The sequence below is a fragment of the Halyomorpha halys genome, unplaced genomic scaffold (genome assembly GCF_000696795.3).
Source record: "Halyomorpha halys isolate HHAL.00 unplaced genomic scaffold, Hhal_1.1 Scaffold64.1, whole genome shotgun sequence".
Lineage (NCBI taxonomy): Eukaryota > Metazoa > Arthropoda > Insecta > Hemiptera > Pentatomidae > Halyomorpha > Halyomorpha halys.
Genome location: NW_027116348.1, coordinates 1,655,613 through 1,680,560, shown reverse-complemented (window position 1 = coordinate 1,680,560; position 24,948 = coordinate 1,655,613). Strand labels below are relative to the sequence as shown.

Here is a 24,948-nt window from a genome sequence, read left to right as displayed (position 1 = left end):
CTCCCTCTCCCTCTCTCCCTCTCCCTCTCCCTCACCCTATCCCTCTCCCTCAACCTCTCTTCCTCCCTCTCCCCATCTCCCCTCTCTTCCTCTCTCCTACCCTCATTTCTTCATTACAAAGCACAAGAGATAAATAGTTTAAAAAATTCAAATTGTTAAGCTTAAGAGGATATTATTGATGATATATTTTTTTAATATTGAACGATGGAGAAGCATCATTGTAATATCCATTAATCATCATTTACGTAGTGCGAGGTGCTTTTCCGTACTGCGTTTTTTAAAGTATTCTCTTATGTCTTTTTCCTTATGTTAGTCGAGATCTTTTGCTGGTCTGTTCTTGATTTGATAACGCGTTGGTACGACACCATTTTCCGAATGCTTGTGAATACACTATGGATCGTCGGAGGTACGTTTAAATTAACAATTTCAACTAACTTTGGGCGAGCAACGCAAGTTCGGCGCGCACACAGAGCGCCGGTATATGCGCATCTAAATGTATGGAAATACTAGCGATGGGCATTGTATTACTAGTTAGATGTCACCTATTAGAATGCTTCTCCTTGAGCCAAGAGTACGGCAATTCCGTTTTGCAATTTTAGAAATAATGAATCATTGTTTTCTCTGTAAACGTCCCTGGCTGTTGTTAGGAACAAGTTTCTTCTTATTATTTTCCCCGAAAACGTAGCTGAATTCGTTTCAAAAAATAACGAAACCTTATAGTGGGCATGGGTGATTGATTAGGCCGTATTATTTTCTACATGACTGAGTCATTCTGCTAGAACTGGTGAATCAGTTCTAGTGACTTTGGAAGTAACCGAGTCGTCCAACTATCGTCCTGTGCCAACAAATGCTTAAAGGTAATTAGTGTAATGGGATACTGTAATGTCCACAAGCTGTAAAGTAAAAATAGGTAATGTACTCTCGTAAACTGGGACTACTTTTCCGACAAGAGTTTCTGTGCGAAGGAGGGGTAGCAGATATTTAAATTTCTCAACAGTTTTGACCTCATTTCTCAACTTACCGGCGGTCTGTAGAGTATACACATATTTGTTCTTTCTCCAAATATTTTTTGGAAAATGAACCTCTTTAAATAGTGTTTATTATAAATATTCAGTATAATAATCTCTTTGAGTCATGTTTTACCTAAATATTAATAATTCGTAGTTTTAAGTAAGTTTTGAAATTAATGTGGGGGAGGGGTAGGGGGGAGGTGAAGAGAGGTGGCCATCCTTTACAACTAGTTTAGTGCGGTTTTTAAACTTATTAACCCATCTGCGCTGCAGATAATTACAATCTGGTTTTAATTTTATTATTAATAAAATGCTATATATATTGTATTATTCATAAAATTGCTTGATGGCTAGATTTAAGGTTATTCTTTGTGATCACTAATTTAAAGACTAATGTTTTTATTTTCGTAACATTGCGGTCAATGTGAGCAAACATAAAGTTAATAGTACTTTCTGTAGCCCTTTAACAGAATAAGCACGCGACCAATTTTCATCAATTTCCTCATAAGGCTACGTCTTAATTGGACAAGCACAACGCGATGATTGCTTAGTCAAACTAAAAAAATCAAATATATGGGTTATAATTAATATTTGAACAGTGTTAATGCATTTCAAATGTTCAATAATATTATATCATAATTAAACATGTTACATATAATTGATTTTTTTGTCTCAGTAGGCGATTATCACACTATCCTTGCTCAGTTAGGAACTAATTTCAAGCTCACACCACTTGAAGTGTCATCTATACCTTTGTTATTTTAAGTCCGTCGTCCAGTATGCATGATATATTATATAACTGTCACAAAGTTACTATTTTAAAATTCATATTTTCAGATGATATTTTACATTATCAAATATTTAATTATTAACATTATAAAACACTGAATAATAATTGGTGATGAATATACATTAGAAAATACCTGTATTTCTTTCAAATGTTTTTTTTAATAATTGAAAGCTTGTGGAATACCACTTGTCGGTTTCTAAATATAGTCTACCTAAAATAGTTAACTTCTAGGATGAAAAACAAGTCGTTGTTTTGGACCTCGATAAAATGGGGCAGCACTATCACGAAATTAAAAAACAATGCTCTTATATTGATAACATTCTCACGGTAGTGGCATAGATTTTAAATCCATTAAAAACTATAACTGTCTAAAAGTTACCCCACTTGTCACAAAGTTTATCGCTAATCTATTTATTTATTTTTTAAATCTGTTTTCGGCGTATGAAAGCCTAGCTTTTATGGTAACTAATACGTAATATTGTCGTGATAAGATGGATGGATAGATGAATAGGTGGACTGTTCGTCTGTTGTTAGGCTTAGAATTCAACAAAAATAAAAAAATTCGCCACGTAATATAAAAGAAAAGTTACAAAATTGGGGTCTCGTGTATACTATACCGCAAAACTAACTATGTTTATGTGGCTTAGAGCAATAAAATAGTTCAAGGAAATATTTCACTTATATACATATATCAACCTAGTAATATGTATGTACATATTATACGATTAAATAAATAAAGGAGGTTACGAAAAAAAATAAAAAAAGTTCCAAATTACAAATTACGAAAAATAATTTTGAAAAGCTGAAACTGAAGTTTTTCAGAAACAATGATGGACAGATGGAAATATGATTTATATGGTATGAAAAATAGTAGTTACAGGGTTTTCTGAAAGCATTGTTTGTTTTTGCATGTAAAAGTTTCTGAAATATTGCCTGTCAAAATTTAAAGAAAGAGAAGAAAAATTGTTGTTACAAAGACTAGACCCTGGTGTTCTTAGACCAAATGTTTTCTAGAAATTCGCCTACAAGGTGAGGCTGCGGATGTGGGATCACCGGTTTCAATGACACTTTTTTAGGCGGTACTAGGTGGAAAAATATATAATACACATGTCCGAGGATTCTTGCCAATGCGTCTTAAGAGGAGGACATAATTTTTTTTTTAATAAATTACATAAAGTTATATCGCAGACTCTTCTTCAAAAACTTTAAGTGAACTTTGTATAGAGGTTTCTTTGTCACCAAGTGTGATGTCGCGTTTATTGTTTACATTGCAATCTTGTCTTGGATCCCAAACCCTTTTATAGTTCAGCAAGATTTGCTCTATGGCCAGAGGTATCCTTGCTGGGCTTTCAGGTCGGTGAGTACCTTTAAAATAAACGTGAAATAACCAACAAAAAACTTCGTGACGTTTTATAATTTTTCGACAGTTTTCCAGATCTGGGAAGTATATTTGATTTTCTGATTTTAACCCCATCTTTTATGTTTCACTCAGTCACCAACGATCTGTACATGATTTTTCACGTAAATACCCCAATACAGTATAGTTGTCTTATTTACTTGTTTGACCTCGGTGACGGGATGTTTCCTAGCAACGTCTCAATAACCGTGTAAACATTAATTCATTCTGGGATGATAAATTTGTAATAAATAGAGTCTATGCCAATAGGATATTAAACAAAAGACTTTGTTGTAGAACATTCATGAACAAAAATTGTTGCTATAATAAACTTCTTCCTATTCTTTGTAATTTTGTACAAGTAAGGTAGCGAAATTAATATAATTGTAAATAATAATAAAGATGAGTAGTTATTTAACGATTTACAGAGATTAAAATAACTATTAAAAAAGACATCCTAATGCTAAGTTCGCAACTAAATTTGGCCGTGTTCAAAAATACAACCTTAATGGAAAACTGGCAGCTGCTTGGAAGGAGTTGCTGTTTTGCCGTCTATAGCATTTAATATGACGCCCAAAATAGTAATACTTTCGTTATAATTTGCCTTGGACCGCCAAAAAAGATGTTTGCTAAAACTGACCTGAGTGGGTTTCATGGATATTTGCGATTCTGAAAATATCAAGTAGATTAAAAGAAAATCATCATTCTGCGCTGTTTCCAGTCATTATTGAGAAAGAAATTCAGAATTTATGTGTTAAATATATGATCTAGTACAGAGGTAGTCACACTTCTTTTTTTGTGCCGTTGCCGTTGGCTGTACTCCATTCTCGATTTCCGATCAAAATAGCTATTTAGCAAAAACAAAATGATCTTCAATTGAAACGCTGCCAACTTCGGACAGGTAAAGTTATAGCAACAATAGACCTGCTGGCTACTCCTGCAGACAGACTGACCAGGTGGGGGCAGGTACTGGAGAGCCCAAGTGGGGGGTGGGCCAGCGGCCAGTCTGCGCCGCGATGCCTTACTACCCGGAGTTAGGGTACTATCTGCCTATGCCATATAGCATATGGCCTGCCAGGCCGATCAGGATGGACACGGCAGACATCGATGTAAATAAGCCTAGGAGGATATTCCACAACAGACCGGAGCAGACTCTCCGAAGGGGAAGGTCAGTAGTCCGAATCAGAACAATGCGGCGGCAACCACGTCCCTCACCCGGTGCCCTCCTCGTCGAGAAATTCATCATAAAGGAGAAGAAGCCAGATTTCGAAAAACCCGCCATTAGAGCGCACCAAGCGGATTTTATTGGAAGTCGGCCCAGGCTGGATCTAGCACGAGTCGAGAGTGAAGTGCGCGGGCGGACTGAGATTGATAAATTATCCGGTGTGAAAGATTTCGGCGGGTCTTCGTCTAAGGGTGTTAAAGACTCTGGAAATTATAACTCCAAAGAAGAAAGCAGAAATGGAAATGATGATGACATCCCTGAAAAAGTAAGTGAGAAGTTCCAAATTAACAAATCGGATACACATACACAAAGCATACTAGAAAATAAAATTGAACTAACGGAAGTAAATGAAAACGAAGAAGATAATGCTGAAGATCAAAATTTCACAATTGTGAATAGCATAAAAGAAGAAAACAGAGACGAGGCAGATATCGAATTACAAAACAACAGTGCAAATAGTACTGTAGTAGAAACTGAACCGCATTCGAATTCTGAAACAAATAAACACGAAAAATTGAACTGTGTTTCAGAAAGTAGTATTTGTGACTCCCAAAAGAAAAATATTCAAGAGAATGGTAGTGCTGACTCTAATGGCCAAGTAAACATAACCACACAAAAAGTAAAAAACAAACCTCCTAAATCGAAAGTAATAGAAAACGAAAAATTGTCAAATAAAAGTTTGCAGCTTAAAAATTGCGAACTCATCGAAAAAAACGATTCAAAGGATTCGAATTCTCTCAAACAGATTTCTGAAAGCGTATCGGTAACTTTAAAAACAACTCCTTTACAAAATGGTGATTTATGTACTACAGACAATAACACAAATGAATCTGCTAAGAAAATCTTAGTTAAAAACACCGTTGAAGCAGCCAACGATTCAGCATCAGCCACATTTACGCTTAACATAAAAACCGCTAAAAGCAAGAAAGACATAACAAAAGACAATATTTGTAAAATCGAAGATAAAAAAATTGTTTCAAAGGAAAGTGATGATTTGACATCAGCGCAGACTATTAAAATCAAATTAAACGGCAACAAAAAAGATGGAAATCAAAGTTTAAATGGAATCACTATTCCTTCTAAAACCATTGTATTAACACCCCCTGATAAAAGTTCTGATACTATTTCATTGAAACCTACAGTGTACACTACAGGTGTAGCTGAAAAGAAAGAGAAAAACGACATTACTACTGGTAAAGAAAAAGTCCAAAAGACAACCAAAGTAAACAAAGAGAAAAATACATTAAAATTAATAAATGAAAGGGGGTTAGCAACCGGGGATAAAGTGAATAGCATCAACCTTGAAACCGACGCCAAAATAAGTAGTGCCCCAGCCAATAATAACTCTACGTTAAATCAAAAGACACTACCAAAAGCTTGCCAAAGTGAATCCGAAGAACTATTAATCGCAAAGCAACAACAAAACCTTCCAGAAAAAAATACACAATGCTCTGCGGCAACAGATGTAGAGAAGAAAATAGTTCAAGATCAAGAAGTCAGAGTAGGTGAGGTAAACAAATCGAAAAATCTTAATAAAGTAAATGAAGATCTAGAAAAAAGTGTAAAGGAGGATCTTCGTCAATCTAAAGAACAGCTTCCAGGTAAGTGTGAAATAACAGTTACAGATTGTGAAAATTCAGAATCAGGGGCTGAGAAATTTTCTGTTGACAAGAACAATAATTCACAACTAAGTAGTGTCAGTATAAAAGATAAGGGGTACGAAAGTGGTTCTGAACTATCTTTAGAAGAAGAAGAAGAGGACGAAATGGAGGAGTCCGGTGTGAAGAAAAAGAAGAAAAAAATAATCGTAAAAAAGAAAGTAAACAAACCCCCAAACGGGAAAAAACAAGATGATACTAAAGAAGCCAAAACTGGTAACATAAAACGGCAGGAAAAAAGGGTAAGTCTAGTCGACGAGCAATTGTCAATACCCTCCGTGGAGAGAAAGAGGTCAATAATTGATGACATTATCGAACAAGAAGCGGCGTATTTGGATAGCATGATCCAAGAAGAAATGAAAGATACTGGTCGTCGAAAATCATCTCTAGGTTTCCCAGCGATTACATCGATTCTCGAAGGCGAAGTCGGTCGTAATGGCGAGCAGGAAAAGAGTGCTAAACTGGAGCAGCTTGAGGAGCATAGTACTGAAGAGGATATGAAAACTGATGAAAAGAGTGATCTAGAAACAAAGAAAAAGAATAAAGTGAAAAAAATGACTTCAGATACAACTTCAGGGGAAGAAAGTGGCAAAGATGTCAAAGACAAGAGGAGAGACCTATGGAGAGCCAAGGCGGCCCAACGCTCTGGAAAAACATTGGGAAAGTTCTTCAAGGGCAAGGTCAAGAAGGAATCTTCAACTTCGTCTGAAGAAGGTAAAAATATACTGGACTTTGCAATTGGAATTTTATTATCAATGATGACAGAATGACATGGTTTCAAGTAAGTAGATCAACTCCCAAAAAGCATGGTTTTTTGTTAGAAATAAAAGGAAACGAGCAGTGGGGGAAGAGGAGCAATAGTTTTGTTCTATCGCTAAAAGTGAGGTAAGAATTTATATCACGTCATGCATTTTTGAACTAACTTAAAATAATAACACACCACTTCATGAGTATAACGTTTTCACTGTATATTAAGGAAAAAAATAATTACAAAATTACGTTCTTGAAAGCCTATTTACCATTTTAAAACTATAAATACTCACATTTCTCTAGAAAGATAAAAATTTAATCTCAATCGTACAAAAGACCGTTTTCATAAATCCGCAAGGAATAAGAACGTAATTGAGAACTTTACTTTAAAAAATTTATTATTAGCATTAAAAATAAATCATAGAAATAATGTTTAATTTTCCATCCGTTGATTTAAAATGAACACTACTTTATTCACAAAAAAAAAGTTTATATGTATTTGACCACAGTTGAAACACTTATACCTAAGTAGATAAATACTTGTAATTAAACATTTTTTCTAATACTGATGTCAAATTTTATTCTATTCTTCTAATTTTTTGTAAATTAGATATTTGTGCCTCTTAGAACCAGATTTACTAAATAAACGTATTGTAAGTATTTTTCTAGATGGGCCAGTTTTTAAGAAAAAAAATCTTCGAATTAACCAAGTAATATTTTCACTGTAAATAATACAATATTTAAAGAAATCTCGAAAAAGGTCACCTGTAAAAATTAAACAATAAATAAACAGAAAATATAGAATGACAAAAGTGAAAAATATCTTATATAATTAGATTTTAAAAAAATTTCAGGCTATTATATAATGAATAGTAAAATCTCAGGATATGACTGATACTTGTCAAATCCAAATCTTGCACTTTTTGTTGCGCCAAAGATGATTTTTTGAGTAGGCACGTCTTAATTCATAACTGTTTTACCACGCAAAACAGGTAACATCAGGCTTTACTTGAGTAATTTTTTTCCCTAAATATGAGTTTTTTAGATTGATGAGAAATTTATATATGGCGTACTGATAAAGGTTTTTCATAAATTTTTTTTTCCTAGCCATTACAATTATCATTGTAAAAAATGAAATAAATTCCGCCACTTGTTGACTTTACTTTGTCTATGAATCTTAGTACAGAACTACCAATCGTATTTACCCCGAGGTCCATACATTTGTCTTCCTGCCATACAAAACAAGTTAGGTCTGTCCATATCTAGACAAACATCGTTAAGTTCATAATAAGTATAAATATGTCTCTGTTTACGATAAAAAAAACTACCCCACTTTGTCGCTAAACAAAATATGTCACTATTCAAGAAAACGATTTGAAAAAACCTCTTGAAAATAATTAAACAACTAAAAATATGGCATTTTATAAGAAAGATTGAGTACAGTTTAATACCAGCACATCTGTTCTCTAATGAAAAATTATGGAAAATGAAGATGTGTCATTCTCTATTGTGAAATTACACTATTTTTGGAACACGTTTAGCTAAAAATACGAATAAAGCACTACTCATTTTTGATTTATGCCACTATTCATAGCGATATGTTGAATATTGAAAATGGAATGTAGTGGGGTATATTAGAAAGTACATCTTCAAACAGAACTAAATTCTGTATCTGAGATGATAGAAATTCAAAGAATAATATTCCTATGAAGTTACAAGAGAAGTTAAATTTACAATGGACCTTTTATTGGTTGTTGTAGTGTTACCTTTCTTTCTCTACCATAGGCATTGTTATAATTAACTCATTTTAAAATTTGTTATCGTACTTAAGAACTTTAAAATAATACTCTAGAATAATATTAATAATTTCTTATGCCGCATGAATAGTATAAATAAATAATGTGAATGGATAGGCCATGTCGTTATTAAATTTTAATTAGTTTATAAAAGCTCAAAGAATTCAGTGCCTCATGCATAAATGATGTATAAAGCATATCAAGGAAGTCTGCCAAGACCGAAATATTCTATATCAAACATCACAAAATCTAAAAACCTTTGTTTTGCCAAATTTTTTCTCTCTTATTAACTAGCGAAATCTTTCCTAATAATAGTGCTCTTCCATCTATGATTCTATAGTTATATGAAATCTGTTTTTTTTCTAATATAAAATTCTTTAATTCTTTAAAAATTTTATAATGCAATAAAGCTTGGATGAAGGTTCGATTGTTGAGTTTGTATCCTTTACTCAAATTCACCTCTTCGATACATGGTTTAAAATTAATTAATTAATTATGTAATTGATCATTGCCCTATTTTAAAAAAAACAGCTCGTTTCCCAAAATCGCCGTACGATTTATAATTTACAATAATATTTTTTTGAAGAAGTTAAATGAGGGAGTAATTTTATGCTGGGTAAAGAATAAGGGATTACGAAGATAATGAATGATTTAGGTGTAAAGTAACATGTAAATGTTCAAAAGGAAGATTGAAAAGTAGTTGGGAGGATTGTATTGTCTCGGATTGATATTTCTGCTGGGTCAGAATCAAGTAGATAATTATACAAATAGATAAATCGATATAAAATATAAAAGCAATAAATAAATGTATTTCAAATTTATTTATGGTTTGAGACGAAGAATTGTTGTTTTAAAAAATCGGTTTGATCCTTTTTCTCAACTTTCTATTTTTTACCTCCATTCTTTCAGCCATCATCGGCGAAAAATCTTTAGTCCTAAAGTCTTATTTTCGTTTAATTTATATATTATTAATGTTACAATTACCAAAATAACATATTATAAAATATATACTTATTTGTAATAATATTTTTTTCATGAACTAGTAAGCCCAAATATTAAAATAACCATGTTTTTGTTTTCATCGCTAGCAAAATGTAATTCTTATTTTAAACTTTATTTATGTTCTTTTTTTTTTTATTATTAAATGTGAATTTGAGACTATATAATCTAATGACAATGACCTTGGAATTGTTGTAATCGAATTAAGGACTTTGAAAGCCCAACATACAAATGTAACGAAAGTTACGTAAAATAATTAAAATTCGAAATTTTGAAACATTTACTATAAAAATTTTAAGTGATCCTTTACTTCATTTTTGAAGAGTTTGTTCAACTGAATACTTTCTCAATAATTTAAACAAAATCTTTAAAACAGAACATTTCATTAAAATAAATATTAGTTGAGTCAAAAGCTAGTTAAAAACACAAGTAAATAACGAATTTCTTTTAAAAATTTATTATTATTAGGCAAATATTTACTCATACACTCACATGGGGGGAAAAGGACTACTATTTCAATGGTAATTCGTCTTCCGCAATTTAAGATTAATACATTTTCAGAATAAATGAATTAAGAAATGTTCATTTCAGTCATTTTGAGCTGGACAATTATTTATTTTATTTAAGTCGCTTTAAGTGATCAAAAACATTTGAAATCGTTAGTTTTAAAATGGAATTTTTCAACAGTTTTTTTTTTTTTACTATACAACTAAATAAAATAATTCATATTTATAAATCCTGCTATCTGCTTATTACGATTTTTGACTGTTTTTGAAAAAAAACAATTGCTGAGTTGATTTAGACAAACAATTGTCTCTATCGTTATATAGAACCATGTGAAGGTACTAATGTAATTTAAACTAGCCATTCAGCATCGTAAAATAGGAGAAGGAAGATTCAGAACTAAGATATTTTTTCCCCCTCCGTAAAAATCAGTTTTTTCACTTATATAATTTAGATTATATTTCATATTTTTTATTATTCAGAGTCATAGAAAGGTTATTGAACATTAATTTATAATAATTTATTATACACTATGAAGATGTTATATATTTTTGCTATTATCAATGTCTAGTTTTTTTTTTATATTTATAAATATTTTAGTGAATTATACAATAATGATTTGTGGGAATTTTAATTGGATCAAACTACGTTCCTGTTCATTAGTAAATTTTGTCGTTTTCGCTAATGATTATATTCTTGTGAAGACAACCTACTTTGTTTTCGTGCATCTTATCACAAAATATTTGAAGCGGTTGAATGAATGAAGTACTTGCGAAACCCCTTGCATCAATTATAGGGATACTGAAAATTTGGCGAGTTCCCACTATGTTAAAGTAAGCTCGTGTTTAGAGAGCATTCGGTCGTAAAAATTATTAACAGTATGTAATGAATGAAACGGCAAATGAAAATTTTTACAATGTTAAATTGTTTGTCAATTCTAATTTTTTACCTTCAAACAGCAGTCGTTTATTAACCTAACATAAAAATTCTCATATTGAGAAAACAAATTTTCTGAAGATTCTTTTAATAGTTTCTGAAATCAGTTTTAAAAAAAGCTGCAAATTCAAAAAACATCATTTCATAATAAATTTTAATTACCATATTTTACAACCGAACGGCTCAAATAACGGAAATACGATAGAAAATTTGCCGTGAATTGACTTGGTATTTGGAGAAATGCTTTTTGGGGCAGATAATGATAAATTGATAATTTTTAAAAATAGGTGAAGTAAATATGAATTTAAATACCATAGTGACACTTATTAATTACATGGATAAGTTCAGAATTTATCACTTTTTTTTATGACCGCCTTCCTGGTCATTTCTGACATACGAGGTGAGGGATGGGGAGGGTTTATCTAGAGGTAAATATACTCTAACCATGGTGAGGGGTCAAATTTTCATTTCGTGGGACCGCCACAGAAATAAAAGTCGACCTCCCAGGCCGGATTCGAACCGGCGCCGATACAGTCACTTAACTCCCTTAACTTCAAATAACTTTTTGCTTATATATGTATTTGTAGTTATTATCTTTCTTATTTTTGTTAAGTTGATCTATTAAAGAAATCCTATATGCTAAGTAAATTTAAATACACTAATGACTCGTATTGTCTTAATTAGTTACATAACGGATACAGAGTCAGTCACATTTTAATGAACAATTGAGTGGAGGTACAATTCTACAAATATATATTTCGTGAACAATTGAATTCAATGATTATGAACGTGATTAACACGATGACGATTACCCCAGTCAGTGATTTAATATACAAGGCTTTCAATGATTATTCATTCCTATTTTAGAGTGAAGAACCCTTTTTTTAATTTATGAAAAATACCATAGTTTAATGTTTATAAAAATCTAACAAGATGCTAAGGATAGTTAAAAAAATTATTCCAAGAAAAAATCTTATTTTATTTCCAATTGTTACAAAACACCTTCTACCTCTCGTGTCTTCAATTATTTTTAAATATTTATTGATAGTTATTATCTTTCTTATTTTATTAAAGCTAGTAGATTAAAAAAAAACCGTAAGTCAACAACATTTAAATACCATAATAACTCGAATCGTCTTAGTTGCTAACATAATAGATTTAGAATCAGTCTCATTTTATGGAGGAGTGGATGAAGGTGTTGTTTTACAAACATAGAAATTTGTAAAAAAACAAAAAAAATTAATTAAATGATTTTGAATTCTTATTTTAGACAGAAAAATTCGCTTATTGATTTCTGAAAACTGCCAAAAGTGAATGATTACAAAAATCAAACTTTCTGCCAAAAATATTTAAAAAATTCCTTTTTCTTATTTTAATTCTTTTTTTTTTAAACATTAGGTAAGACCTTTATCCATTCATTTCTACAATAATTATCCGTTTTTGAACCATTATGGCTTATTGCCTGGACTGTTTTTTTTATTATTAATTTTTTTTTTTTTTGCGAAAATCTAAATCGTCATGACTTTTCGGATCCGTGAAATTTCTCTGATCATCGGTTCATTTACAGGTGAAATTCCTGACTATTTCTTGCAGTGCGCAAAGGATAAGTCAGTTGCTATGGATACGATTGAATACGTGGTTACGAAAATATTTACTAAACGGAACATCTATACTTTACGATTTCAAGGTCTAAGATGTAAACAATATCGGGTCCAAATTGGAACAATCTGGATTGTAGCCAAAATTACAATGGGGCATGAAGTTCTAATTTCTGCTTCGACCTAGAAAATTCTTCATCACTTTTTCTAACCTCACCTGAAACTATTAATGCATATATTCGACCATCTACAAGTAGTTCAATATAACTGGGTCACTGGGCTTACCTTACGATCTTTCTGCCAAATGGGTTGAGCTAACATTGTGAAGGTCGTTGTGAAATGAGCGTGGCATAATGCATATATGAAATATGATCTTACATGATCTTAATCTGCTATATATAAATAAAGTTTCTGCAACAACAATTTAGTGTAATTAGGCCAAACTAAATCAGTAAACGCCGATAATCTTTCACATTGGAGTAATCAATTAGAAAAGGATAAAATAATTATAATAATTACCCGATTTATTAAATATAATAAACCAATTATATTGTATTGAACAATGTGAATAATAATAAATATGTGTAATTAGGCAAAACTAAATCTGTAATTAAGTAAAATGCAAAAATTATCTTCCACATTGGAGTGATCAAATAGGAAAGGATAAAACAATTTTAATAATTCCCCAATGAGTTAAGTAAAATAAAGCAATTATATTTAATTTAATGTGAATAATAATAATTCACTTCAATTAGGCAAAACTAAATCAGTAATAAAGGAAAACTCAAGATCTCCTGGGGATTGATGAGGGAGGTAACCTAAGAGGTAAATATTGTTATCTAAATTACATCTCTGAAGGGAAATTTAAAAACCATCGACTAATGTTTCTTTCATTAGGACTTTCTTTACCAAAAGCTCAATCGATATTACCTATTACTTAGTAAAATGACCATGAAGAAAAAAAAAAAGATTCACTCGAAAATGAGATATATCCATCCTCAAGTTTAAAATCTACTTGATGAAATCCATATGGTTCCTCCTCCAAAATCATTGTTGTTCATAGGAGATTATAGGAATTTTCAAGAGAGAGTGCTAGATGTAGTAAAAAGTCCGAATTTATTTATTTTTTCCTTGTCAAAGTCTAATACTGGATATAGTATTATTTTAGTTCTATAAGCTTAATAAATCAAACATATTTAAGCAATGCTTTCATCCAATAATTCTTTCGGACTCCATATCCATAACCAATATTTTCTAAGATAATTATTAACATTACTAAGATAATTTTTATCAATTTTTGTCTCAACACATTTTATTTTTGTTATATGTCCGACGTTTATACATATAACGTTGTTATATCGCCGAAACGTCGGGCTTATAATAAAAATAAAATGTGTTGAGACAAAAATTGAATTATTTATTTAAACTAAATTAAACAGTCTCAAGAAAGTGTAAAGATTATAAATATTACTAAGATATTTTTTTTAAATTTTCAAAATACTTATTTATTATGTCTATTTCAATAACTACAAGCTTATAATAGAAGACAATATGGACATTTTAAAAGATATCTTAGTGAAAAACAGATTGAAACAAATCGAAAACGGGGATGCATGAATAAATGAATGCATTGCAAATCATTCATTAAATTTCCTGAACTGGTCTTATAAGGATTTTATCTGAGGAGGGCAGAGAATTAGTAAAAAAAATGGTTATCCTAACTAAATATAATAACTATAACTAATGTTAGTGCAATGAGAAAAAAATTCCGATATAGTTCGAGTGATGAAAATTGCTAGACTGAGATGGGTAGGACACGTTGTTAAGATGGGCAGTGAGGACCCACCAAGGCAATTAGTGATGGAGCCACTCCATGGTACCAGGAGAAGAGGAAGACCAAAGCTACGATGAGCTGATGGTGTTGTTGCTGATGAAAAAAATATGCAGGAACTTCTGAATTGGATGGCGGCTGCAAGGGACTGAGACAATTGGCAGAAGTTGTTGGAGGAGATCAATGATTGGACATCGGATTGTATGTATAGCCACGCTAGTAGTAGTAATGTTAGTGCATTACGTTCTCTGGACTAAAATGCATTATATATAAAAAAGGCCCTTTTGAGCTGTTTTAGAAATAACTATTATGAAGAACAAGTAATCAGTTAAATAAAAAAAAAATTAATATAGCTTTGGGAAATAAATAATAACTGAAAAGAGCGAATAATTTAAAAGAAGTAAATCTTAGACATATTCAGTCCTTGTGCGTTCCTTAACCCTGAAGAAAGCTCTTCAAAATCTCAGACCTAAAATATTTACGCACCTGAATGAACTTTGAAAATTTTCAAGTTTTTAACGTTATGGAACAAATTTGGTTCCGTTTCTGTCTGACTGTAGTCAAATTTTTGTTAAGGCATAATCGATTGGACCATTAATCCAATCGATATGAGATTATCTGTGATTTTGTGGGTTGGTATCTTCCTGATCTATTTCGATTTCATCAGATTCCGTCCACTACTTTCACTAATGCATAAGTAAACTTATTATTCTCGGCACACATATATTGCAAAAATGGCCCACTCAAATTTGGAGAGAAGCTCGGGATTAGCATTGTCATGGTTAAATATAAATATCATAAAATTCCCTCCCCTACTTTTACTTCACCATGCACTAAAGTATTTTTTTTTTTTACAAACATGTTTCAAACACGGCTTCCTCTCCTGGATTTTATTCTCTAACGACAAATCGAATTTATTAAAAAATAAAATTTATTAATTTAGGTAAATATGTACCTATTTACCTAGTAGAAATGGAGAAGAAGCTAAACTGACCATTTTACGTAACAAACTTTTTTCATGTTGCGTTGACTGATTCTCGGCAAACATTATAACAACACAGTCGTCTACCCATCACCTCTACTACACAAGAAAATTACCTTTTCTTTACAAACAGAAGTACACTGAGAATAAAGAAAATTGATAAATTTACGACACTTTTTCCGGGTTCCGAACCACTATTTTGTGGACTTATGCTTTTGAAATAATTAATCTAAGAAATGGAACTATGAAATGAAATTTAATCCTGGGACATCTAGTACTCTAAGAATAAATATAATGATCATTTGAGTGCTTGTTTTCTGGCATAAAATAGTTTAATAACTAAGTAATGACATAATCAATATAAAAAATAAAAATAAAAGTCCTGAAGTTTCTACACTTGATATTTATAGATACTTAAAACATAAAGTAAAAAAAAAAAAAGGTTGACAATTCGATATTGAAAAATACAGACTGATATTGAAATAAATAATAAATAAAATATGTAAATGAAAAAATATATATCATACATCCTATTTTGTGGTCACAAATTTTTGGAAGATTGTTAGTTCAGGAGTAGAAGAAATCGTTTATGTTTAAATGCGGTTGATCTAGGGATTTTATGGATGGATATGGGTATAGAATTCCAAAAGCAGGTTACACGGATTACAAAGAATTTTTTGAAGGGATCAGAAGGAATATACAAGTTTGTGGGTTGGGATCTGTGTTTAAGGAGTGGACATATAAACACGTGGTAACGGAATCGACGATTTAGGGCGGCTTTTTTAGTTTTAAATGTTCTAAAGAGATATTCTCCGAGGAAGTATTTCCGAAGAAAAAAAGGGTGGAACTACTTGATTCGGCGTACCAACCGGAGAGTATGAAGTAATAGTAGAGTATGAAGTAATGAAGAGTATGAATCTAATAAAACAATGCATTACTCTCTTAAGTCTCATTTCTTGCCTATTTGATAATGGATTGTCGATTGAGGTAGAAGGGAATTAAGAAGATACATGGAACCGATGAGGATGTTTCAGCATTAGGCCTGAGATCATTGTTTGTTGCCCATCCGTTGATGCTATCTATGTCTTCTTGCAGTTTGCGGATCGCCTCGAGCATTAAGGCAGAATAACATGACAGGTAAATTTGTTGGTCATTTGCGTATAGTGGAGAATAGAATCAGGGAGCTCATTAATAGGGGTATTCATGATCTTTATTTTAACATGTTAAAGCGTGTTTAATGGAGAAGTATTTCTTTCTTTTACCATGTTAGAACAATAGGAGTATTTACGATCTTTAGTTTGATATGTTAAATGGAAAAAGTCACGTCAAATGGAGAAATATTTCCTTCGTTTACCATTTTAAAACGATATTACATGTAACATGGTTGAGGGTCTGTTACTAGGTCTGTGAAATGGAGAATGACGCCACGCAAAAGACCAGCTAGTCACCATTTTGTTTGTTGTGTTGGGTTGCTTGCTCGTTGTTTGTGGTTTGATTGTATTAGTATTACTTAGGATTTTTAAAAACTAATATAGCAATGGACGACACAAATAATAGTGTAATGGCAGTTGTCAATTAGTCCATTTTGATTCTCTTCCTCAGAAGTTAGAATATCAACAAGACTTCATCGGTAGTCAAAGTTTCACTTTTCGCTCAATTTAGGCATCTTGTAATAAATTATTTTAATCAAAACATAGAAGAAAAGAATACCATGAAGTTTTGGAAGGAAATGTTATAAAACAAATAGCTCAGAAAATCCGCTAGAAGCTATCATGCATTTAACATTTAATATGACTTTAAATAGGGCTGCTCACAATCCTATACTAATAACATTTAACATTTTCCATTTATTACATCATGAATACCCCTACTAATAACATTTAACATGGTGAAACATTTTCCTTTTATCACATCATGAATACCCCTATTATATATTGAGAAAAGTTGGGAGTGAGGAAACAAAATTTTTTTAATACATATTTATTGAAATTTACAACTGTACATTATAATACATTGAGTAAATTTGATCTCAGTTATAATGGAGTGATACAGGCGTGTAGAGAACTACCCATTTATAGCACTCTAATGACGTTTTTACACTAGCAGGTCTCGTGACCACCTTCTTTTTAGGCGCTTCGGAGGGTTGTCAGTAATGGAAGAGGATGCAAGGTTAGAAACTAGTGGGTTTAGGTGGTTAGGGAGTTTATAATGTAAGGGATGATATCTGGTTCGGGCTAGATCGGTTACATAGGGAACATCAAGGTCTTTATGAATGATTTTAATTGTGAAAAAGTAAGGAACATTAAAGATTTTACGAAGGATTTTGGATTGGATACGAGAGGAATTCGAAGGTTTAGTGGAGCCCCAAAGCTCAACTCCGTACGTCCAGATTGGCCTTCTTACAGTCATGTAGATCAATCTTTTGTAATGAGTTGGAAGTTTAGACCATTTGTAAGTAAGTGCTGTAATATTCGAAATCTACGTGCAGTAAGAAAAACATAAAAGGAAAAACCTATCGTAATTTTTTTTTTTTTAACTTGGATTAAATAACAGAGATGACACGTTTGAAAATGGTGACGCATGTAGATTTGACACCGTTAACCTAACAACAAATAAAAATGCGATTTGGTTGCCAACATTGCGATTGACACATGCAGCACTGGCTGATACTGAACATCAGCTGGGATAGTGATTATTCCTTATTCCCCAAAATTCAACCTCCATATTCTCCATATCTAGAAATTTAGATCTAATCTTAAGGCTAGTGATAGACAAACCAAAATTTTTTAGTTATTAAATAAATAGGACTTGTAGAGGTCAAGCTTCTATCATAATTTTTAAAAAAACAGCTTTCTTAATTAAAATCATTATATTCTTCATTAGAATAATATTTACTGCTCGATATTACGATGTAAATGATAAATTATTAAGAAGATTTTTTTTTAAATAATGGTTCACGTTCAGTAATTCAATTCATTGCTCCAACATTATCAAAATATTTTTGAAGTTGAAATTGAACATTTAAGCACTAATGGTAGTTTCTTTTAATCTTATTGAAGATTAATTTCCATATTTTAAATTTGTTGTTAGTAAACAAAACTTTTTTTCCGTATTTTAGTATATTTATACTATAGTAGTTAGTATATTCGGATTTGGAGGGGCGTCACTGAATAGGTCTATGTATAGAACGATTGGTGGTATTATTATTGGGTTTAGTGAATCTAATTTTTATTTTTTACGGATAGTATAAGCGATACCAAATATTCAAAACACTAAAGGGTAATTAATTAATAAAGAATAGATAATTTCTGTATGGCTGACCAGCGATTTAAGTACTTCGCTTGCTACTTTTATTATTTGCATCATTAGACGTGGTTGAACTTTATTGAGGTGCATTAGAGTTTTTAAGAATATAAAACTAACTAGGAAGTTTTAATTTGACTGATAACGATTCTTGTAATTGAATTCGCCCACACGGACCCCAGACCGGAACTGGGTGGGCCAATTAGCAAACAGAGTTAAATTTGTCTTTTAGAAGTGCTTTTCGTTGGGAAATTGGAATTTTATTGACTGAATTAGTAGATTACACAAGGGGAAAAAACATCATAGCGATTGGTTGAAACAAGAGGCTGTGAATATATTTCAAGTTGATTTTAATATTTTATTTTGGTTTACACTAATGTTGTGATATTTATGATATTCAAAACGCCAAATGATATTCGAAACACCGAAGGTAATCAATCAATAAAGAATTATTTAGTTACAGTCATATATAGTATTGAATCTGAACCACCCTGAATTCGCTATGCGATGATTATGATATCTTATATACGCCATATTTACCGTTTGTATGTACAGTTACAACAGTGAATCATGTATCGTCGGAGTAAGTATTCTATGAGGTTAATTAGTTGTATTGTATAATTGCAACTACTAGTAAGAGTAATACAATTCATTGCACCAATATTGGACCAAATCGGACATCTAACTTCAGGCAGACAGAAAAGAAAACAAATTTTTTTCTTAATGTCTAAAACGTTAAATGCGAGTAAAATTTTCAATTAAAAACCTATAAAAACGTCTGATCAAAAACTTCCATACCTGGAATCTTCCAAAATTCCATAATCTGGAAGAAAATGCGTAAAACATTGACCTCAAAAGTTTAGTAGCATGTCTTTCATATAAAAATTAAATAGAAGATATTAGTGAATTGAAAATTTAAAAATATATCTAATAAATTCACTCAGGTAGTTAATTTTAGATTTTAATAAAAATAAAATCTTATTAGTAAATTTGATGTAATAGATAATTCGAACACTTGATAGTCTTGGGAAGGAATCAACCAATGGTGGTACTTCAAATAAAAAATAAAATATAATTCCTATTTCAGTTCATTATAATGAATGATAAGCTCTTTTATTTCGAATATTTTTTTGGAAAAACTTTAAATTTAATTAATTCAAAATTAACTGCTTCTAATATGCGTTAAAATGTACAGTATTATATAAAATACATATTTTTGTAACAGTTGTCGAAATAAAATGTTTACCAATCAAAATTTATTTACCTTAATATTTATTCGAAAACTAGTTGGATTTGAGGAATTTCTTAGTCAACATTATCACTTGAAACATGTTTAGTGACAGTTATATCATTTAAACCTCACTAAACATATAACAAATAAAATCTATATCTGAGGGCCTAAGTAATAAATAAATAAAATCTAAATCTATATTAATAAAAATCTATTCTATTAGTTTATGATTAATTTTATTTACTAATTTCATAATATAGTTTTCATTCTCCAGCCAATTTGGTGTCCTAGGAAAGTACTCTATTTTATTACCATTTTAGTCCTAGTAAAAAAAAATCACTCATTTTTTATAATCCATCTCAAAATTATATTTTGATTAAAATTGTTTAACTTTCTAAAATTTCATTTTTCTTATAGATCTTTTATATTTTTTGAAATGGAAGTACTAAGCATTTTACAATACTTCAATCCTAACATGTAAGACATAACATCAATAAGTTTCTAATAATGTTTACTAAAATAAATATTTTTGCAATACTTATTGCACAAAAAATGCAATTTTTTTTTTTAATTAGTTACTTGTAGGAAGATAGTCAGCTTGATGACATATTTGTTTTAATCTGACAGCCCTGCAAAATAGGGCGAAACGTTCGTTAACAATAAATAGTTTTCTCCTACTATTTTGATACCTTTATTGACCGCCACAAGGATTATCTTACTACAATCTACTTTATACGGTCAACTATCTTCTTCCAATATAAAATTTGTTACACTTTTAATTTTTCTCTACATCTTTTTATTTATTTTATTTTTACGAACACTTACAATCTAATATATAATCTCTGTTTGATTTTATTAAAGCCTAACCAACTTAATTCTGTTGTTGAAATATCTGTTATGGTAACATACTGAGCTGAGTTTTTTTTTCTCTGTAATCTATCATCCTGACTTAAAATACCATTTATTCCAGGAAATGTAGGGTTTTTTAAGCCCAGAATGATGAATTACCGCCCGAAAGAACGGTGACAGGAATTGATGAATGATGAGTATTTTTAAAATGGAAAAATATTAGTAAAAAAAAATCAACCTAGGGGTTGTGTGAATAACGCGATAGGCTCTACACCTCAGTCCTAACTATGTCAAATTATAAAACGATGTAGTTGACATATGATCTTCGAGGACAGTACAAAAATTTTTTTTAATAGTTAAATTTAATGTTTTATACGTAAAAATATAAAAAGAATAATTTATACGAAAAATATTTTCATAAAGGAAAGATTGTAGATATCGTGCATTTCTATATACTGATTATTATTACATCTTTAATTATTTAAGTTAAATATTACCATTAATAATAAAAAGCGAATATCACTATATATTGATAATAATAAGTTGAATATTACTATTAATAATGTCACAATATTTTCATTTATTTACATCACACAACCGATATTTCTCCACACCAAGCCCATTATCAAAGTTAATCTGTAAATATACTTTAATTAAATAAAAATAAATCCCTTAGTCCCTTAATATCAAATATAAAAATCATTATTAATTCCAAATAATATGCCTCAAATACGTTGTGGACTAAAAATTGCTTAAGAAACCAAGCGTCACTCTAAATCTTTTGAATTTCTTCTTTCTTTTGTGTTCCAGTCCTTTATTAACCCAAATATTCAACTTATACAAATCGAACAGAAAACTAGGGAAATAACATTTTATATTTGCTGATATTTTTTATACGTTGCCTAATTACTCAGTTAATAATAATTAATTAATAGTTAATTAATAATTTTCTTCTCCATTATAATTATTTTCTTTAAATATTGATTTTTTATCAAATAGCTCAACTTATTATTGACCAACTATAATAAAAAAAATTCATCATACCCATACATACATTATTAAACCTAATATAAGAATTAGTTTTAATTTTTTTTTCAAATTTCCCGTGCAATTTTTAAACTAATTTTATTATGCTGGTTTAGAATTTTTATAGTATAAATAAATATAATATAAATTTTCATAATATAACATTATTATTAACATACCATAATAAAAACAATTTCACTATATCCTTTTTATACATTAATAAACTTAATACAAAAGTTAGTTTTATTTTTTTTAAATTTCCCAAGCAATATATAAATTAATTTGATACAGATATGAAATTAAATGCGTAATAAACATTTTCTGAGATATACCTAAAAATATTATAGCCTTTTTCTTTTTAATGGTAATATTTTTTTTATTTAAAACCCATTTGATATCAAAATCAAATTTATGTTTATTTCAAGACACATGTTGCATCAATGATATTTAATTCGTATAGGTTTTTCTTTTTATTTTCATGTTGCTATAATCTTTCATCAATTTTTTCCTAAACGCATGAAATTTTACTAAATTTCCTAAACACTCATGAGTAATATTTTATTACTATCTTGTCTTTTACTTCATAATAATACTTATAAATAAATTTTATTTCTCCGTTAATAATATACAAAATATTCTTCAACGTCATATTCCTGAAATCATGTTATATCTTGTGATGAATCTTTTATGTAATGAAATCCATAAAAGTAACCTTCATTGTACCTCATTTATTTTTTCAAAATCTTAAATTACGGTTTTTATAAGTGTGGTGGTAGTGGTAGTTCAAAACGAACTTACCAAAACTAGTAGCCAATATCAAATAAATATAATTAATATTATATTTAAAGGTTAGACAAATAAACAAAAAAATATAGCAATTAGCCGCATAAATAAAATGTATATTTCTATCGACAAACAAAAAATAATAATATGACTTCTTGAATAAAAGATAAAAAAAATTTAAATAAAATACTTCTTAATACCCATTATTCATAATTCAAAAAAATAATGAGCTAGTTAATTTTTGAGAAATTAAAAGTAACTATTACTAAACATTTTATTAATAATATTGAATTCTGCACATTTTTGTATCACTTTAATTTTTTTAAAAAATGGCTTGTTTTACTCAGACTCTAACTCGGGATTTTTAACTGTCGCCGGGCGCTTGTTTGTACTGCTACAAGTGACTTTGAGAATTAACTGAGAGGGGGGGAGGAAGGGGGGAACTTTTCCAAGTTCCTAGCCTTAAGCTGTAAAACACGTATTTTATACGAACTTAATTCTAATACAACAAATAAACAATATCTTTATACATAAACATGTATGCGCACATTAGACACAATAAAGGTACACCTACATACCCACAGATGTATATACACATCAGTATTTTTTTTACATGGTGGACACTACAATAAGTTAAAATTTAGTTTTCCACTCTAAATTAAGAACAAATGAACTTTTAAAAATTGAATTCAATTTTCCTCAGATTCATATGGTAGTAACATAACACCTTCATCTACTCATGTCTTCCATCACAGGTATTTTCTGGTAAATATAATTATTTTCGTTCTCAGGTCATTTAAATGATTTAAATTAATAAATTAAAATTTCTTAATGTTGACATACGGAAGGCACTAGGCACTAGTGTGCCTATCTAACTGTATGAAACAAAAATATATTAATAGAATGGCGAAACTTTTCTCAAGCTACCTAACGTGCATTCTCACATTTGTGATTAAGAACCTTCGGTCTATACTATAAAAATGTTGAAAATTTCGAATAATTTCTATACTAAAAAGATGTATGAAGAATAAAGGATATATTTGTTTTTGAATCAATTTTAATTCAATTAGTAACTGAGCATACTACAGGTTCTAACATCAACTTCATAACCTTGATGGATAATTTTAGTTAAATATTATCAATCCCGTAATATCCATCTCTATAGGCTCTACCACATGTTTATGTTATCGTCTGATCAACAAGTTAAATTAAACACCTGAATCCAACAAATAAAATCGCAAATGGCGTAATTCACGTAATGGCGTATTTCACAGGTAAAATAGCTCCAACTCTAGAGTGGATAAATGGACCGTAGCCAAGTGTTCAAGGTATTTTCTGCCAAGGGACCAAACGCTGTCCTCTGTAGCTGAGAGATATTTCAGACCAACTGCTGATCTCAACTTCAGCGGCGGGCATGTGTGCAATTTATTTCAAATACTATACACTATATATACAGTCGAGTGACGCTGAAGGATTTTACTATACGATGTTATTGACGAGTCTGTTCCTGATCGGTGTATTTGAAAAACCATATATTTCGGATGTACAAATGCAACAGTCCAACTTAAGATAATCTTGGCAATTTTCCACAAGGGGTTCTTCTGGCGTGGATTGATTGCTTAAAAGTTGTCTTAAATCAACCCCTACATTAAATCACTTGTAATTGCTCATTTGATTGATGATGAAAGACTTTTTAACATTTTTGAAATACCGAAAAAATCAAGAATAGATATATTTTCTGAACCAACTTAAAAAAATACAAATAAAATATTATTACGCATATTCGTATAAATATAACGTCATGACTAAAGCAATCTTAATTAGTTTTAGTTGTTACATAATATCTCATATGTAAGTCTTTCTATGCACATCAGAATTCATTTGAGATTTTCAATAGTTTCTAGTTTTTTCGTGGAGGATTTATGTAATTAATCTTTTACATAAATCCTCCACGAAAAAACTTTACTACGCTAAAAAAGTTTTCTCATAAAAACTATGTTGTGTTATTTTTATACCACATCATTATATCGTTTGTAAGCGAAATACACAAGCTAAAAATTGAGGCGTTTGGTTTCAAAACCGGTTACATCCATTTTCAAAAATTTTTCAGGACTGATCAAAAAAGATTAAATTTAAAAAATTAATCAATTTAGCAATTTTTTTTTTTATTTTTTTCGTCGTTTTGCAAACAATTAACTTCAAACAAAATTTTTTGACGTCTTTTCATCACCTGTTTTTTTTTAAATCTCATCCAACATAAAAACATATGTTGGATGTACCT

General features: G+C 30.4%; 1 protein-coding gene across 2 annotated transcripts in view; it reads left to right on the top strand.

Annotated features, from left to right (window-relative positions):
• Positions 1-24,948, top strand: part of Pkcdelta (Protein kinase C delta) — a 98,480-nt gene that overhangs the window by 39,052 nt on the left and 34,480 nt on the right. The window contains exon 1 of one of the 2 annotated variants that reach the window (XM_014438684.2): positions 4,181-6,793. The exons of the other annotated variant lie outside the window; for it this stretch is intronic. Coding sequence (XP_014294170.1) covers positions 4,213-6,793 — 2,581 coding nt within the window. The 5' untranslated portion in view covers positions 4,181-4,212. Of the gene's footprint in view, positions 1-4,180; positions 6,794-24,948 lie in introns of those variants that run through there. 2 annotated transcript variants of the gene reach the window in all.